The 18,442-nt window shown below is 42.8% G+C and overlaps 1 protein-coding gene across 1 annotated transcript in view; it reads left to right on the top strand.

The window, feature by feature from the left end:
• Positions 1-18,442, top strand: part of LOC142583149 (putative cytochrome P450 49a1) — a 53,742-nt gene extending 35,300 nt beyond the window's left edge. The window contains exons 4-9 of the mRNA XM_075693494.1: positions 4,722-4,923; positions 7,763-7,922; positions 10,011-10,180; positions 12,999-13,077; positions 13,903-14,115; positions 17,868-18,442. Of these exons, the coding sequence (XP_075549609.1) occupies positions 4,722-4,923; positions 7,763-7,922; positions 10,011-10,180; positions 12,999-13,077; positions 13,903-14,115; positions 17,868-17,987 (944 nt within the window). The 3' untranslated portion in view covers positions 17,988-18,442. The remainder of the gene's footprint in view (positions 1-4,721; positions 4,924-7,762; positions 7,923-10,010; positions 10,181-12,998; positions 13,078-13,902; positions 14,116-17,867) is intronic.

The raw sequence follows: 18,442 nt of genomic DNA, 5'->3' as shown, positions 1-18,442 counted from the left end.
AAAAGCTGTAATTTATCCACACGCACTTTACTTCCCCAGAACATTATCCAAAATGTTCCCCAAAGTCTGGCTAAATTTTGTCTTGGTGACGTTCGTGAGGCTTCGAGGGTACCGGGCTAAATTCTGTATTGTTCGTAAAGCTCACTTAAAACGCTAAAAATCACCTAATTTACTTTCAGGGCCGAAATTAGTACACACGTTAAACAACCTCTGCACCTCACCTATAACATGACCTTAGTTTAGATCAAATTTAATCAAGGCGTTTTGCTTAGTTCACCGTGGACACCGGGAAAACCTACTATAAATTTCATACAACGCCCAAAACTTAAGTATAACAAAAAAAAAAAAAGAGACGTGGGCTGAGCAATTATTTGCACCGCCTTTAATTTTACCAGAAACATTAAAGCTTTGCCGCACAGAGATCACGCTTATCACGGTTCTCATTTCCACCAATTGAAATTGGCTGTGACACACAGTTTTCTCAGAACATTAGGAAACATAGCTCATAAGGACCGTGTGACGCGTTGATATACTCTTCAAAAAGATTTTTTAACAAAGGCTGTAATTACTCCATACGCATTTATATTCGCACACAAATTTGGCGCAACCCCCTCGCTATTTTTGAAGTTTAATCTCGTTAGCAATTGTAATTCTGTCAGGGAAACAGGCTTATGCACCGCTTGTAAACGCACTCAAAGAGTTCCTGGGCGCTTGCATTTTCAACATATTTCTAAAGATACAACCCTCAACCGCACCCCCTGCTATGAACTTTGCCTACCCATAAGACATAATGTGCCACGTATTTTCGCCAAATATAAGGAAGACGCCTTGTATATTCCACCGAAGACATCGGGAAAACATAGCATGAAACTTGCATAATACATGAAAATCGAAAAAAGAACAACGATGGTTGAATAATTCTTTTTAAACCTTCATATTAGGCTAGGTACCTGAATGTTTTACCATATAGTGCAATTAAATTTGAACTTGATGTCTTCTAAGTAGCTTTAGGGATGTGCGAAACATTGCTGATAAAGTAATAATAAGAACCTTTAATACTCAACCAAATGATTTTCGACAAAGCCTGCAGTCAACCAGCACAGAATAAACATCGCTTTTCCCCCTCCCCCGCCCTCCCCCCAAAGATGTGAACAGCATGGCTTGCATATTTCACGAAGAAGGTGGGAAAACCAACAACACGCCTCGCATAATCCATGAAAATAGAGATAAAACGAGCGTTCGGTAAATAAATTAAAGAACATAATAATCTACACATTTCAAACTTCCGGTACACGTCAACACTAGAATGGCCCCCATTTGTTTCACACACGAAATCAGTGCCCTCTTTGTCCTCCCCGGGAAGCGGGAAAACTTTGTAAGCGCTAAATATAACGCGTGTAAACATGCGGAAAACAAGGCTTTAATTATTGTTCTTTACAAACTGCTTATATTTCTCCAGAAGATAAACTGCCTGATTCAGTTCGTTTCTTTGGTCTTAATTTTTTTTTGTGAAGACAGTGATAATTGTCATACAGTGTTTTTGACAGCTTCTAGTTGCACTAGCAGCCTCTCTGTAAAACTTCGCAAATATGTGTCAGCGCGAGCAACTCAATTCATACGTGAAACAGCGAAGCTAGAGCGAATTTGTAGAAGAGTTTCTCGAATCCTTCGGAACTTCTAGGGTTCTAGTATGGGTCTGCCGGAAATCCGCCCTAGAGTGCAAATCCTTTGCTCTGTCCAGTACCATTCTTATGTATACCAGACTCTTTTCAATCGCTTCGCTATATGACAGCTTAGTACTCGGCTGTAACCGACGCATGGTCATCTATGCTGCACCGGCTCTGCCGACGCCGGCCTCCAGCGGCGTGTTCCGGTGGTCTGGTAATACTGCCATTTACGACTTAAATTCTGGCGGCGATTTTGGCTGTTTTTTGACTGAACTTGGGCACCGACCACCGCGGAACACAGCTGCTTTCGTGGAACTCCCCTGAACAGTTTCGCAGTGATGTCTCATTTGAATTACTTCGCCGTGGTGCAGCGATAACTTATAGCGCCGAATAAGAGCAGTAACCTTGGTCAGCGCTATATTCAGACGCGCTGCAACGGGTTTCCTCGTTTTGCTTCTCGAAATGAACCGAACTTCGTGGTGGTAGCAAGCTTGTGGTGGAATGACGTTTAGTGGCGTCTTTGCTAGAGCTAAAGGTTGCCTTAGTAAAAAGAAAAAAAAAAGGTGGCAGTCACGCGAAATGTGTGGCGAAAAATATTGCGGTCACAGCAATTACCAGCGTCCTTACAAGTATTGTACAAGGTATGAAGGAAATGTATTTAAGTTATGCTGCCTCGTTATGTGTAAAATATTTGAATTCCGGTTTTCGCCACAGAAATAGTACGGGCAGGAAAGACAATGGCAGGGCGCCATACTTGGGCAAAACAAAGATCCGTAGGAAGCGTGAGGTGTTAGTTAAAAGACGCTTCTCAGGCTGACAACGGGCAAAATCACTAAATCCTCCATTTTGTCGTAGCGCAAGCTGAACGACAGGGACAACAGAAAGACACATTTGACACACACACAGCTCTGTGTGTGCATGTGAAATGTGCCTTTCTGTTGTCCCTGTCGTTCTGCTTGCGCTACGACAAAACATAAGATGCCGTACCAACAAGTCCCTATAGCTATGTTGGAAATGGTGACCGTTATACCATTCATTCCTATTTCGCGCTGCCTAATGAACTAAACACGGTTGCGCAATAACAAACTCCGAATAACAGACACGAGCCTTTTATTTTCTCCGTCCATGACGACATAACATTTATCACAGAGCGAAATCGTGAAGTATTTCTGAGTGTACTCAATAAGCTTGAGAACAGCGCCGCATAGCTCCTCTTCACAACGATACCTTCAACGTAGTGCTTTGAATGAACGAAAACCAGAAGAAAACCGAATCCCGAACGCAGTCATACACACATTGCACATGATGCAGAGGTTTGCAGACGATGCAGCGTGACCACGCTGTCAGGCCGATGACGGCGGTATCTCGCGGCGAAAACGCAACTTTCTCTTTTCAATTGCTCAGTTTTCCCGCTGGATGACGCTAGCAGCAGTTCACGGCCGGGAGCGCAAACTGATGGGAGCGTTAACTACTGATCTGCAGCGAATGTAACCAAGAGATGATTAGAGTATTGGTGAAAAAAAAAAGAGGGAAAAGGCAGGGAAGATATGGAGATGTGATCAGGACATGCATACATGTACGTAACAAGGCACAGATAGGCAGAGTGATAGATTAAGATACGTTGGCTCGTAGCTAGCTTACATAGTCTAGGCGACTAGTTTTCGCCATCCAGATTCAAAGAAGATGCCATTAACTATCGTCAGCAGCAGCAGAAACGGTGACACAAACATGAACGGCGTGGTTAATAGGACTTCCTACCATGATGTACACCTGACAGCCTGTTTCAGATTTCCTCTGCTTATCACGTATGTATAACCAAGTCGCCAGGTTAAACTAGCATGTCGAAATTAAAAAAAAATACCGCGTATTATCATTTAGAGCCTCTGAGAAAATCAAAGCCTGCTTGGCGGAGATTTCTAAAGAGCGATGAGCTAATCTTTGCAGGAGGAAAGAAACAGGGCGAGGCGTAATTGTTAAAAAGGAGTGGTAATGCAAAATTCAACTAAATATCATACACAAATATATAATGAAACTAACTATCCCTAAAACGTCTTTTATTGGTCGTACAGATGACAAATCTTGAGCTTTGCGAAAGTGTAGTTAAAGAAACACCTCCAAAATGGAAAAGAGCCTATTGATCGGCGAAGTGTGGCTTGGAACATTCAAAACACCAACACCGTGTACCGGTAGACTAATTCTAACACAGGATTATCACGGCGGTAAGTTCTCGATAAGAAAATATATAATTGAGAACGGTGAAACTATTATATTTGGAGTAGTGAATAGTACGAACTGACCATCCTTTTTTTAGGAAAGACAGATACTGTGACATATAGAGATATTCTGCACAAATGATCATTTGAACAGTGGTGCAACCAGGCGACATGTCCAACGACTTGGAAAAAGATATTCCGAAAGAGCGGACTGAACATCTCCAAGCAGTTCTGTTATAAGACACCATAAACGATTTCTTTTTTCTCAAACGCTTGTTTCCCGGTGCTTATTAACGCAGGCGGAGAGCGACTGAGGGACGTTTTTGAAAAAATGTAAGATTAACTTTGTCTCAAGTGATCGAATCATATTACGGTGTTGATGACTGCAGCTATATTTAAGCGTAAAAACGTGCTGTCTACTGCAAGTAGTGAATTTTCGCCGCAAGGAACACGACGCAAACGTAGACGCACCCAAGAAAGAAAGAAACAACGCGACATGTACCTATGTTTTTCCTAGTATACGTGTCTGTTCACGCTGGGTTATTTAAAATGACGTTACACGCAATCACCCTTTACTTTCGAACACTACCTATGCAAAACGAACGCAAGAACAAAAAAAAAGCGTCACGTGCGACTACTTAAAAAAAATTGCGATTAAGTGACGTATCACAACCAATTAATAGATATTCCGAAAGAACCAACTTGAAATTACGATAACATTCTGTTATCAGCTCACCCAAAACGCAGTTCATCCAACCCAGATTTCGGTGCATTGAGTGGGACTCCTGATTGCAATGACGAGTGGTGGATGTTTCGTTTCCTTTCCCCCAAAACGCGCCAGGCGTGATGCTGGCGTCGGCTGACACGCGAGCAGGCTGCCTGGCACATCCGCTTCCCCCCGCGTCCGACGGCGCAGCTTTCCTGAAAGACATGGACGACGTGTTCGGCTGCGTGCAGATCTTTGGCTACCGGTTCCCGTACTTCCGCTACTTCCGCACGCCTACTTGGCGCAAGTTTGAGAAGGCCATGGATGCGTTCACCCTGTAAGTGACCGCGAAAGTCGACATAACGAGAAGCGCGAAACCGTTTAATGGTAAGTTCGTCTTCCCAATAGATCAATATTGCCCTAAGTGAGGGTTTGCTGCGCAAGAAAGTTACAATAAAGAGGGAACAAGTGCAGGTCCCCGACGACACTGGCTTCCGTTTCCGACAGACGCCCTAGTGCCATGTTAGAAATATGCATTTCTGACAGACTGAAATTATTTAAATGCGGATTCGAAGACTGATCACTTTTCAATGATAAAGCAAAGAAGCCCTAATGCCATTACCACCATTTTAGGCACACAAAATTGTACACGCTGTTCTAAGCTCTGGCGGTTTGTGAGCTCACAGTCTGATACCATTAACGCGTTGGTAAGTGGTGAAGATAAGTTGACCTCGACAATCATGTGTGGTTTTCTCCTTGAACTGTCAACAGCGTCTGCAAGAAAAGCTCCTAGTAATGTTACAGCGAGCAATACACAAGTGTCTTAGATAAAGACTAACTAAAAATAGGTGGCGTTGTGTTACTGCGTCAACCTTCTTCAACGTCAAGAAAGCAACTCTTCTCTGGAGTGGAGCTTGCTAAGTCAGAGACGGCGCAAACATGAAAGACGGGCGGTGACGTCATTATGAATTTCCCTGACAAGCTCGCCACGATGTATTTTATTTTGAGGGCATTTCTTCGGACCTACTTAATTTTTAATCTCTAAAGACGGACCGCATTGTATTCTACGAGTAAACGATGATGGGCGAGTTGGACTGCGTCCATGAACCGTCAGCCCGACTACTGGACACGGACGAAAAAGAAGGGAAAGATCATAGGCGCTATCCATTAACTGAAGCTTTCATGCACACATGTGGGCAATATATAGAATGTGGGAGCACCTGTGACAAAGCTCCTGTGACCGTCTCTTCGCATTCGTCCCTGTCGAGCTGTTGCGCTGACGTATCATGAAATAATTGTATCGTAAATCCGTGACGTCACAGTGCCGTACCAGTGCTAGGGTGTCGGGGCGAAGTTGAACCAATGAAAGTTTGGCCTTTATTTATATTTAATCTATAACTCAGCCTCCTACTGCGAAAATAAGGAATGTACATTTTTGTTACAATGCTTGTATCAGTGTAAATTGGTTTTCGGTGAATTCGGCAAATCACACCGCTCCGCACCGGGGCATCGTGTGGCGACGACGATGGGATGAAACGGTGCCCCGGTGTGAACTGCTGTGATTTGCCAAATTCACCATTAGGGTTTCTCTTTTATGTCAGTTAAAGCGTTATTGCTTATATTGAGTGGCCCTTCGGATATGGAAACAACGGTTAAAAGCACAAGTAAATACAAAGGTACCAATGTGAGCCAAACTAGCACGTTTCGAGCTTTAGACGCTTGTAGTGGGCAACAATTTTTTTGACGGTGAGTCCGACGGACATGTGAAGGCAATATCTTTTGTTAGGCGTAACTTATGTCGTCCCCATGATGTTTGACTAGAGTGTACATACGCTGACGTGGACGGTTTATCCATAGAGTATATACATGGTGTTGTTTCAGCTAAGTCAGGTCAAAATTTAAAATATACATGCGGGAGTTATGAAAATTCAACCAACCTAATACTGTTCGCTTTCCCCTTGAGCAACTCAAGGTATTTATTCTATGAGCTTATGTGAATAATTAGCAATAATTAATTGAACATCTTATAAAGTAATAACTTAAACGCAATATCTTCGACGCAGAAGTTGTAGAGTCTATTGACAAATTTCCAAATAATTAATTTTCGTGATAGCTGCTGCCAATTTTCCCAGGCTGTGAAGAAAGCGCTCGAGATTTCAAAGAAGTACCTGGTGAATAAGCGTGTACTCCCAGCGACATGGGCGCCATCAAACTTTCCACGAACGAATCACAGACGCTGCGCAGAAACCGAAATCACGAACAAGCCTTGAGCCATAGATTTCGCTACAGTTAATTGTATGAAACTCGATACCTTCAACAAATGAGACGGATCTAACACAATGGTCTTGCCTTCCACTTTCGTCGAGATATCTTGTCAGTTAAATAGTTAGGCGATAAATAACGTATGACAATTCTTGAAGCCCTGCCAGTGTTTGTACTGTTGACGGGCAGCGTAAGGACCGATGAGGATTGGGCGGTGGATGGCAGTGTATCGGAGATGACGGCTGCCGTCATCACCCATCATTTTTGCTTGCGGCCCATTCATACCTTCGGTCTGTGTGCCGCGTCGGTCTTTCGTTCGCAGAGTGTTTGGGGGTACCAATGTCACTGCACGTAAACACATGGTCACGTGGTATATTTTTTCATATTTTGAGCGTTTTCCTGGCAGTCCTCAAAAATTAAAATGCACACACGCTATCAGCGCGGAAAGAAATTATTGGGATATTTCTCAATGTGTTCTACAACTTCTAGATTGAAGATTTTGTATTTAAATCAAGGGTTAAAAATCGTTAATTAATTACTGTAAACTCATTACCTAAGCACACAGCAAAAATACTCTGAGTTGCTCAATATGACAGTGAACAATACTCAGTTGCTTGCATTCTCGTACTTCACACGTGGATATGTTTTATTCTTTGACCCGACTCAGATGAAAGCCCCTCTATGTGGAGCACAAGGTGCTCCCGAGGAACAGAACAGTGAGAGAGTGGCACAAGGAAATAATACAGGGGCACATTGCCGTCATTCTTCACTTGTTATATTTTCTTATTTTTTATTTCCAACGTGATCGCTCACAAAGTAGCTCACCTTTGTACACTGATACAATGTGCTACGCCCGTGAGTTGCTGAAACGTCTGCGTAAATGCCGCATAAATTTCTGTCTCTTTGCATTTCAGGCGACTTTTCAAGCACATTCAAGAGGCCGCGAACCGACTTAAGACAAGGAAGAGCGACCAAGAATACACCATCTTGGAACACTTGTTGGTGGAGAAGAAACTGGGCTTTGGTGAAATACTTTCCTTCATGAGCGACTTCATTATGGGCGGTGCAGACACGGTAAAAATATATATAAATATAGCGTAACCATACTGTAAACATACCGTCCACTCAATGAACATCTGTTCTATTTGTGTCATTAAGCGTTGGCCTGAAGCGCCAACACAAGACAACATGATAATTGCTACTCTTATAACAAAGCGATTTGCTTGCGCTCTCGTCATCAAAATGAACTGGGTTGCAAAGCAAGCCTAGTTTTTTATCTCTCTCACAATGGTTTTTGAGAAATCCGTGGTTTTTCGTGACGAAAAAGAAACACAATTTTACACAACTACATTATTCTCCACTCTGCCTCCTACTACTCTGCATGCTACATTATATATCATCTGCATGTACTACACGAATAACAGTTCACTAGGAGGAAGCAAACTGCTACAAAAGATTGAGGCGAAGAAACAGAGTTTTCATCGCGAAATTTATTGAGACTAAAATATGTATTTCTTTCGTAGTTCAACTGTCTTAAGTTAAAGTGTGTGGTCACTCTTGGCTGTTTTCTAGCGATAATAATGACACTGATTCTGTGACAAACATTACTGTAAACTGCACGAAGCTTCAAGAGCTTTTTTATTTTTGACATCAAGTATCTAATCTGATAGCATGTACGCTCCTTGCGAATGGAACCAAAACCACTGAAGCCATGTCAGTTCGTATTTCCTGGCCACGTGATCACCACCTGTGCGATTACTGGCGCTTGAACGTTTCTAGTGAGATAGGAAAGGGTTTTGCTTGTCTCCTCGGTGCTGTTATAATATGGGGCCGAGTATCCGTCACTGAATCAGCTGCGGTCTTGAGTGCATTATAATTCACTTGCTTTTAGAATGGCTGTACAGAGGTTCACAATGCATATCCATTCAGCTTACTCTGACTTGATCGCGGTACCACATAAAGTCTGAATTAACTGGTTGTGTCGTGCAGTGTATTGCATAAAGTGAGGTCTCTCGAAGGACGGTGACATTTTTCGTGTCGCTGCGGAGTTTTCATGTTGGTGCACTTATCTTTCGGCAATAACGTGAAGCGTAGTTCATTCGCAAAAAACAGAGAATGTCAGGAAAGTTATTTTTCTTTCGGCACAACAGTGGCAATGTTTCTCTGTATTAGCTACACGTTCAAAATAATTAGAAGTTGCCGGATCAATATATTCGTCTGAAATAGCGCAATTCTTACTGGGCATTAAAGAAAAGCGAGAATTATTGACGCATGAGGCTTTTAAGAAGGCATCGAATAAAGGCTTAGTTTAGTAAGATTATCACAATTTTCTGACAAGAAAAATGGCATTGGAGAGCAATGAGCATTGAAAAAACAAGGAAACGTGGCCAGTATGGAGTCAACATTTCTACAGGGAGCTTCTCTTTGTCAGGTTGCCTGAGAAGTAGTTTTGTGAGAACGTTGGTTTTCGCATAGACTTCTTTTGCCAGCTATTGCTGATCACTTCAAGTGATCATACGCATGTGAAACGTCTGCGCGCATTGCGAAGCAGCAATTTTATCAAATAAAAATTATTCCGCTTAAGGGTTGTATGCGAACCCTCTTTCTTGTTCTGCTCTAACTCAAATGTACATCCGTGGAGGTTTTAACTTATAGTGAAACCTTTATCCGCACGCATACGCTTAACTCTTGGTCATCTCTTTCTCTCTCTCTCTCTCTCTCTCTCTCTCTATATATATATATATATATATATATATATATATATATATATATATATATATATATATATATATATATATATATATATATATTCCTCGATGCTTCGTTGTGTAAATCTGATGGCATTTTACGCCTTCAGATATTCATAAAGTAAACAGTCCCTACTGTTTGCCTGAAGAAAAACCTGAAGTAGATATAAGCCACACAAGCTTTCAACCACTACCATTTGTTAACATCCTTTTCGGAGGCCAATATTTTGCGTATTAGTAAAAATGCAGGCAATCTGCCTCTACCTATTGAGGAAGCTTAATGAGAGGGTCATTCCCTGCATTTCAAAGGTGACTCACACTCTATAAAAAGAGAAATGGAATTTTGTCCATTGCTATGCTATGACTACTGCTATGCGTGTCATCGCCATCGCTGTCTCCTCTTTATTATTTTCAGACGTCAAGCTCTGCCACTTTTTGCCTGTACAACTTAGCAAAGAATCCGGAAGCGCAAGAAAGGGCACGCCAGGAGGTGTTGTCTGTAGTGGGCGAAAATTTTCGCACTGTGGAATCCCATCATCTCAGTAACTTGCCATACGTGAAGGCTTGCCTCAAGGAATCGCTCAGGTAGGAAGTTAAAAAGATATATACCTGACTCGTACGTAAACACATGCGATTGCCTCCCGCTACGTGTTACAAAAGTAGTGCCAGGCGCGAGAAACATGAAAGTACAAAATCGCAATCTTTCTATAGCCTTACGGTTCCTTGCACTTCCTGTGCAACACGCAGGCAGGATAAGTATGAACGTGCGCCAACTAACTCCGATCATTGGGTTGCTTAAAATGAGTTGCGCACCTCACAGGCTACAGAAACTGATCGCTTGTAGAAGTCATTTCGCCTTTTTTGTGCATATATAACTGAATTATTAGGAACAGCGCTTTTGTTTAAGGGCCTATACTAGTCGCTTCAAATACTTGTAGAAGAGGCGAGTTACCTATTCAACAATACTCGTTCTTGTAATGGTTGTCATGTAATGGAGGCACAACCGCCATTGACATACAATATTTGAGTCAATGAGCAAAACGAGAAGAAGGTGAAAGCTTTCACCTCCTTCTCGTTTTGCTCATTGACTCAAAAGAAGGTGAAAGCTTTCACCTTGTTCTGGTTTTGCTTATCGTCCTAAATTTCCATCTCCTGCCTTCCCCGTGTTTTCCCAATATTTGAGTGTTTTTTTGTTTCACGTACAAGGTATCCTCAGATTGCAAGAATGACTTGACGCCTGCTGCGGCCTCTAACAGGACCGACTGTCCGCCTATATTACTGACAACTACTCTACGTCAATACGAGTTATTATTAACGTGCACGAGAAACTACGATTGGCTACACAAAGTAGGAATGCTTGCAGCCTCGATTTTTCATTGACGTGGTTCCGCTATCTTCGGCAGCAGCGCCTGCCTGATACTATAGCGCTATCGCTGTTGTGTTTTATGGCTGCCGAAAATGGATAAAGTAATATAACACGTAGGTTTTTCTACCCGCGTTGCGCTAATATAATTAAGGGAACGTGAACAGCTAATAGCTACTGACGGCCTACTTGACCACCCATGATTTTGGTGAAGCAGCGCATTTGAAAAAAAAAAAATGCGTTCACAAAACATCATTGATTAGGGGATACAAATTCAGCACTTGCGTACGTCCTCATCATTCGCGCTTGCTTGAACATCTTTTATTTCCAAGTGTGCTGCTTTACGAAAATTAGGAATAGCTAGTTAGAGGATGAAGAGCAGGGACAGGGGGAAGGGTGAATGCACAAGGAACCCCAAAATAAGGCTGATGATTGTTATCGAAGAAATAAATAAGTATGTATGAGAGAAGTGGAAGGACTGTGAGAGTTAAATATTTTTTACCACCGCACGACCTAGGAAATCGGGAATACCCGTCACAAATAGCGCCACTGTGCCTACAGTTACTATCGACATCTGTGGTCACTTCGTCGTGGAAAAGTGCTTGTGAAACAAAATTTACCTTTTGGACTGAAAAAGCTAAGCAGTTGTTTTGTTCTTAGCGCAGTGAAGCGAAACAGCAGGGCTAATGTGGTGTTGGAAAAAATGACAAAAACACACATTTATCGCGTGCTTTACGCCACTGTACTCCTAATCGCAGTGGCGTAGAAGACTTTATAAGTGATTTTGCCCTGTCCTGCGATTTTGGGAGGAATGGAACCGCGCGATGGGGGCAGACGGGGGACTCTGTGTCTTTTCGCCGAAACCATGCTGCATTATTTTGAGGTTATTTTAGTCGCAGTATTTTTCTCTGGAGATGGCTATTTATTTTGTAGTATTTATAACTTTGTCCGAAACCTCTTGCATAAGACAATTGCGATATGTAAACATCGATACCATAGGCGAGTGAACTCTGTAGTATTCATGGCAATGAAAGGCGCGGAAAAGAACCGTACATGTTCATAAGATAGTCGATCAAGTCATCGAATAACAGGTCAGTTTTCTTGACGTCAGAAGAAACGAAGCTGGAGACTGTCCCTCCCTCACAACAGCGGAGGCTCCGGGCCTGCCGGCAATTGGCTTTCACGGACCCCAGCGAAAGTTAAATCAACGCTACTTTCTCTATGATTGCGCTTGTACGTATTCCAGGAAAAGATCAGTTATTTTTTAAAAGCTAAAGTCAAGAGCTCTGATTTCATTAATTTAGTTGTGAAGGTGATGAGAGGAAGTAAAGCTGCATGTTTGTTGTTGTTTAATAACTTCACATGGATATTCTTATTGCCTGCCCGTTTTGACGTATGTGTGTTCTCGAGCAGATTGAAGATCTGATCGACCATAGGAATTCGTATCAAAGATGCCAGAGACAGAAATATTAGGGGAATTCGAAATTCTGAAGTTCTTGCTTGTGTTAAATGTTGACCTGACACCGCATAATATCTAATAGACAGGTTCTTAACGCCGAAATCAATGTGCACCAATCCTCCCAGGTGATTTCGCGGTCTTCCGAATTTAAAGGGTGGAGGAGACACATCTTATTGTTTGCAATTTTTTTTCTTCAAAGCTTTCCGAAGGTCGTTGAAAGAGCTCCTTTGTTAATGCATGGGAGTATTTGTTATATATGTTAAGCTGTTCATCTTGTATCTATGTGAAAAAGAAATGAAGCTATACATTTGAACATGAAAATTCTTCCGCTCCTGTCGTCTCGCCCCTAACGCACAGTTTCGACATTGACGTACATACTTTGACTACTTAAAAGCGTCAATGTCACTGATTGTAGCTTGGTGCTGGCAAAATATTCCTTTAAGCGAACCTATAACTTTTTGACTGGGCCTTCCCATCTCCTGATGTAATCAGATAAGCAAATAAAGGTAAACTAAATAAAATTATATCAAATGCAGCCGAACCATACCCATTGTTCTTACCGCACGACATTCGCCTTGCAGGTTAAACCCAGTGCTGTCTGGTGTCTTCCGTAAGCTGGACCATGATGTCGTCATGTCTGGCTACACCATCCCTGCAGGTGTGAGTACCCAGTCGCTGAAATGACAATAATATTATTTTAATATAATGCTGCCTGCTCTCTAAACGCACGGAAGACCAGGAAATATTTACGATACGCTACAGCCGTGCGCTCAAAGAAAATACAGCTTTAAAAATTTGGACAGGAGGAAAATTGCTTTTATTTTCGTGAAAGTTAAGTGGCCTCTTAAGCTTCACCTCATACTGTCATGACCATGTAAACAGAACCAGCGTCATGTTTTATAAGGAGTTACTTCTTCAGAGGAAACACAAGTATAAATTGCCCTGAATCGACCCCTTGCAATTCGTGCATATAGAAAATTCCACGAAGAATGGTTTGACGACAAGTTACCTGGAAAGTGAATGTACAAGTCCATAAGGCAATTAACTCTGTTTGGCACAAGCCAGAGGAACTCGAGAGTTTAAGAGTCTCTTTCTTCATTTCTTTCTTTCTTCCTTTCTTTCTTCCTTCCTTTCTTTCCTTCTTTCTTTCTTTCTTTCTTTCTTTCTTTCTTTTTTGTTTGAGATCGCGAGCCATACGGGAAAGGGTCGTCATAATAAATGATTCTTAAAAGCCAAAAGTGTCGGTTTTCACTGAAAAAGCGTTGCCGGAACTGAAAATGTTCACCGGTAAACTAAGCTAATTTTTGCCACGTTAAACATAGTTAGACGAATATATCAGGGACATAATATCAGAGGTAGACGAATATATAAGGGACATAAATTAATATCTCCATAAACGCCAGAATGAAGCAACAAACGATGAGAGATTATTGTCGTTGTCTTTGTACTGTAACATAAACAGAGCGCGTGGGTCAAACTTTCCAGACGCCAGTGTTCTCGGAAAACTATGTTGCGAGTCAATTGGAGGAGAACTTTACCAACGCACACGCGTTTCTTCCGGAGCGCTGGCTGAAGTCCGAAGAGCAGCGTGATGACTGGACCCTACACCCTTATGCGTCCTTGCCGTTTAGCTTCGGCCCACGCATGTGCCTTGGCCGAAGAATGGCGGAACTGGAAGTCTGGATCCTCCTCGTAAAGGTAAGATAGAGAACCCTGTGTGATGGGAAGCCTGTCTGATGAAATTCGTCGTTTACTCTCAAAGCGCGCTCGCCAATTCCTATTTAGATATTGTGATGAACATGGGTAATTTTGCCATTCCTTAGTTTATATGAAATCTGTTACGGAAGCATGCGCTAGAGGCGCTGTGAACAGGAAGTTGTTTATGACAAAAGTTCATTTTCAGTGTTAACTCGGCTGCCTCCTCAAAGGGCTCATGACGGCTTAACGGCAGTCATCACAAGATAACATCGGCTTCAAAGCCCTAGGTTGAGCACACCAGTTCTTCTGGACGCAGAGACTTTTGTTATTATTAAACAAGGACACAATAAATGGCACGTGCCATAGTCACGTGACATCGTCATGTGCTCTTGCTGAAGCACTCACTCCGTATAATGCCTTTAAAGAAAGCATGCCGCAAACCTGTTAGCGCTGGGGACCTGGAGGGACAAGTCGAGCGGCCATTGTGCTCAATATGCCACTATCGAGTACGATACATCAGGCCCGACCTGCGGTACATGAGGATGTATTGTCTGCTGTGGCATAAAGCTACACGTACTTCTGTTTAGTATCTGTAGTCCGCAAATAAGGCCTGGTGAATACGACTGTCAAAGAAATAGGAGGTGAAGTCCCCCGCGGGTCAATGATCACAGTGCAACAGTGGAGCCGGACTCAGGCAGCAAGCCGCCGAAAAAGGCAGATAGAAACGAAAATCCAGCGGTGCTCGATAGACCAACTGTAAGCCGGCAATCGTAAATATTGAAGTGTAGAAGCCGTGTTACAGAGACATAACACCGTATGTACAACATGAGAAATTAAGTGAGCGTAAGCGGAAAGAAAGCGCATAATGTTTTGGCGGTTTGTCTGGAGCCCGTGTAATCGCCATCCACATTTTTCGTGTTTCGTATTATGTTTTGAAACTACTGCATCAGTCACCTGCCAGCATTTGTACCATTCTCTCTTTTCATTTTCGCAGTTTCTCTCATGAAGTATAAGATAGCTTAGTAGAAGACGCCGGTGTAGCTTGTGTTTAGAAAAAGTTAATTCCAACAAAAGACGGTACGCACGTTCTGACAACACAACTGTCGCCTCGAGTGATTCCATAAGCCACACCGTGTACTTTTTGCTCTCCACCTTTCTGCCATTAAACATTATCTCTCTCTCTTTCTTGCCATATGAAACCATTTTTACAAGCCTCGCTGTTGCTTAAGCAGCATCTGCAGTTGCTACCTATATAAATTTTACTACACGAATGCTACTACATATAGTAAAAGATACATCAGTGTAGTTCCCTGCTGGACGGCGCCTTTTGGTGCCATCGCAATAAATAAAGCCCGCGGGATTGTTTCTTCTATAAATTTGGCCCCAGGTCAATGTCGTGAAGTTGCGCGGTAATGCGCATAGGTTGAAAACCTGTACCGACTGGTGTTGAAGAAGTTGGGGCGAGGACGAGTCCTCGCGCTAGACTTGAAGAACAGAAACGCAAAAGCACATGTAATGGCTATATGACTCATTTCGGCTTTTAAATGCACGAGAATTTCTTCGGCTACCATACTCCAATTTGGCTTCTGTACAAGGGGCCCCGATGCAATACCAACCTCAAAGAAATGACCAAAGCCTAGCCCCTACGATGAATCGATCCTAGGTCTGCGGCATGGTTAGCAAGTACCTCTCATTGGCGCTAGGCCAACACTATTCACGCGAAGCCTTTTTGATAAATATTCTGCCTAAAAAAGTTTATTTAAACAAGAGACGATACGAACACTGAGTCACAATCACGGCACAAATGCACCAGGATGATAAAATATACAACAAACGAAGGATTGTATACATGGCACGTTCTCAAAGTAGTGTCCGAGTCCTCACTCAGTAACATATAACAACATAGACCCACGGAAAAGCGCAGTTACATATGAACTAAATGTCACATGTACAAAATGATTTTCCGCATATACAGTGTAGTAGACAATGGTTATGTACAATGATGATATGACAGAGACACTTTACGTAATTTCAAAGTTCCCTGGGTATAGCGCTGCTTTGTTTCTAGCAGAACAGCTCATACGGCGGAGAACACTACCATATTTACTACCATCACAGGTGTCCTGCCTTCTGGCCTTTCTTTCTACAAGTTTACTCATTGATAAAACAAACGAGACCTAAATATCGGCATTGCCGCAAGTATACGTCATCAAGAGCACAATTCCTTCAATGAAGCAAACCTTTCTATGCCAACTTTCTTAGGGGTTGGGATTTGGCACATCTGCTTGGTCGGTCTTTTACCGAGTAAAGTGGAGTTTAGGTTCGTATTATCAAGCTGCATTATATTCTGTGATAGCCCAGGAATTCAGCACGAGCTGCAAAAAAAAAAAAGAAAAAGGAAACACTGCGGGCATCAAAGAGGTTCATTGAAGAGCTACACATACACAGTTACACATACCAAAGTTGGTGTGAAACAGGTTTATTGAAGAGCGGCGCATACGTTGTGGCACATATTCTACGGCATACAACCAGTGACCCAAGTTGGTGTCAAAGAGGTTCACTGAACAGCGGCACATATCCAGTTGCACAAGCACAATGGGCCCAATTCACACAGAAAAAAAAAGAGGTTCAGTGAAGTGTGGAACATACCTAGCTTTACATACGCAATGATCCAACTTGGCGTGAACGTGGTTCACGGAATAGCGGCGCATGAGCTGTGACACATACCGAGTAACACAAGTAGGTGCGAAGCGGTTTCACTGATGGGTGGCACATACGCTCTGTCACGTGCCCGTGATCCAAGTTGGCCGGACGATTGGTTCCCTGATCACAGAAGCACGATGCTCGAACCCTTAGACTGTGGGCCTACCAGTGACTCGATTTGGCGGAGAAAGATTAGAGACTGAGACAGCCAGGAAGACAGACTGGCAAACAGGCAAGAAGACACCCAAAAGTACATGAAGTACCATAAGAATGTTCACCGTATTAAAAGTTTTCAAAAGAAAATGCGACGCATGGTAGGTATCAATCTTACGTGCACCAGGAGCTCATCAGCATCTGCTGGTCCTTGAACTTCGTTTAATAGAGCGGCTATCGAGCGCCTATTTAACGCTCACTTCGTAAATTGTGTCAGACACCTCTGTTTCTAACAAAAGTCTTTATCGGTTTTTGTAAAGCGAATCTGCGTAGTTTTATTAACATTTGTTTTTTGCATTTAGCGAAATCCGTAATTTGGAAATCTGATTTGCTGTGCTAGACAATGCTGGCATTCTTTTTTATGCGCTGTTCTTGCTATTTACATTGCACAAGTGTGCATTGCGCTTTGAACATTTGCACTTCTTAAATGTGCGCCGATTGTTGGAAACATGGTCTGCGCTTCCTACAATCGGCGCACAGGGATTAAGCTAAATCAACGCAGTCTCAAGCCTGCTAAAGGATGTTAGTGCGCACATCCAACTATGACGTTTCTACATAGTAACTAGGTTTGATGACATAAAGTTAGCTGCATAGCTCGAAGCACAAAGAATGGACACGTAGCAGCACGGCGTCCCACATTGTCGATGAGTCATAGAATTCCAGACATTGCGAAGTGACAAACTCACTCACTGGTTCTACCTTTAGGAAACAGGGTTATTGCGAGGGGTAAGAGGCTTATTTTATTCCTCAAACAGAGCATAATCTATGCAAAACAGAAGAGCAGAAGCTCTTTTTACAGAATTTTCTGCTCATTACGTGTACTCTCCTCTCTGCAGCTGCTGTCGAAGTACAAGGTTGAGTACCATTACGAAGACATTGGATTCGTCGGGAAAGTGGCCAATGCTCCGGACAAGCCAGCGAGATTTCGGTTCATCGAGCTCAAGCCCGGTGTCTAATTTAGTGCTTTGGACAACCTTTATTTTATTCTCAATATTGTCGTTTTTGGTGGTTTTGTTTCGGTCGCTTTCAGAGAAGGAGCCTCGAGGTGCCCTTCGTGAAGAATAAGGGATCATTTGAGGCCATGAAATGCCGGTACTAAGGAGCGCTTAATGTGGGCGAACGAGAAAAAGTGTGTGAACCAGTGGTAGTGAAATAAAGTGAAACAATGTGCGGTGACAGCAGTTATATGCTCAAAATCGGGTCGGCCCTGTCCGTCTCTTCAGTCCATTACGTTACAGTGACGACAGCCATCGTCGTGAACGACAACACGTAAGTGTTTTTTTCCCCGTTAGGCCACTTCGTGGTCCCTAGCTTCCACATCACCAAAGGACGAAGAAAAATAAAACTCAACTGCCACAACTGCGACTGTAAAGGCTGTTACCGGAGCCGCGTACATTTGGGAATCGGGCAC

The sequence above is a fragment of the Dermacentor variabilis genome, chromosome 5 (assembly GCF_050947875.1).
Source record: "Dermacentor variabilis isolate Ectoservices chromosome 5, ASM5094787v1, whole genome shotgun sequence".
Classification (NCBI taxonomy): Eukaryota; Metazoa; Arthropoda; class Arachnida; order Ixodida; family Ixodidae; genus Dermacentor; species Dermacentor variabilis.
This window is presented reverse-complemented; position numbering and strand designations above follow the sequence as displayed.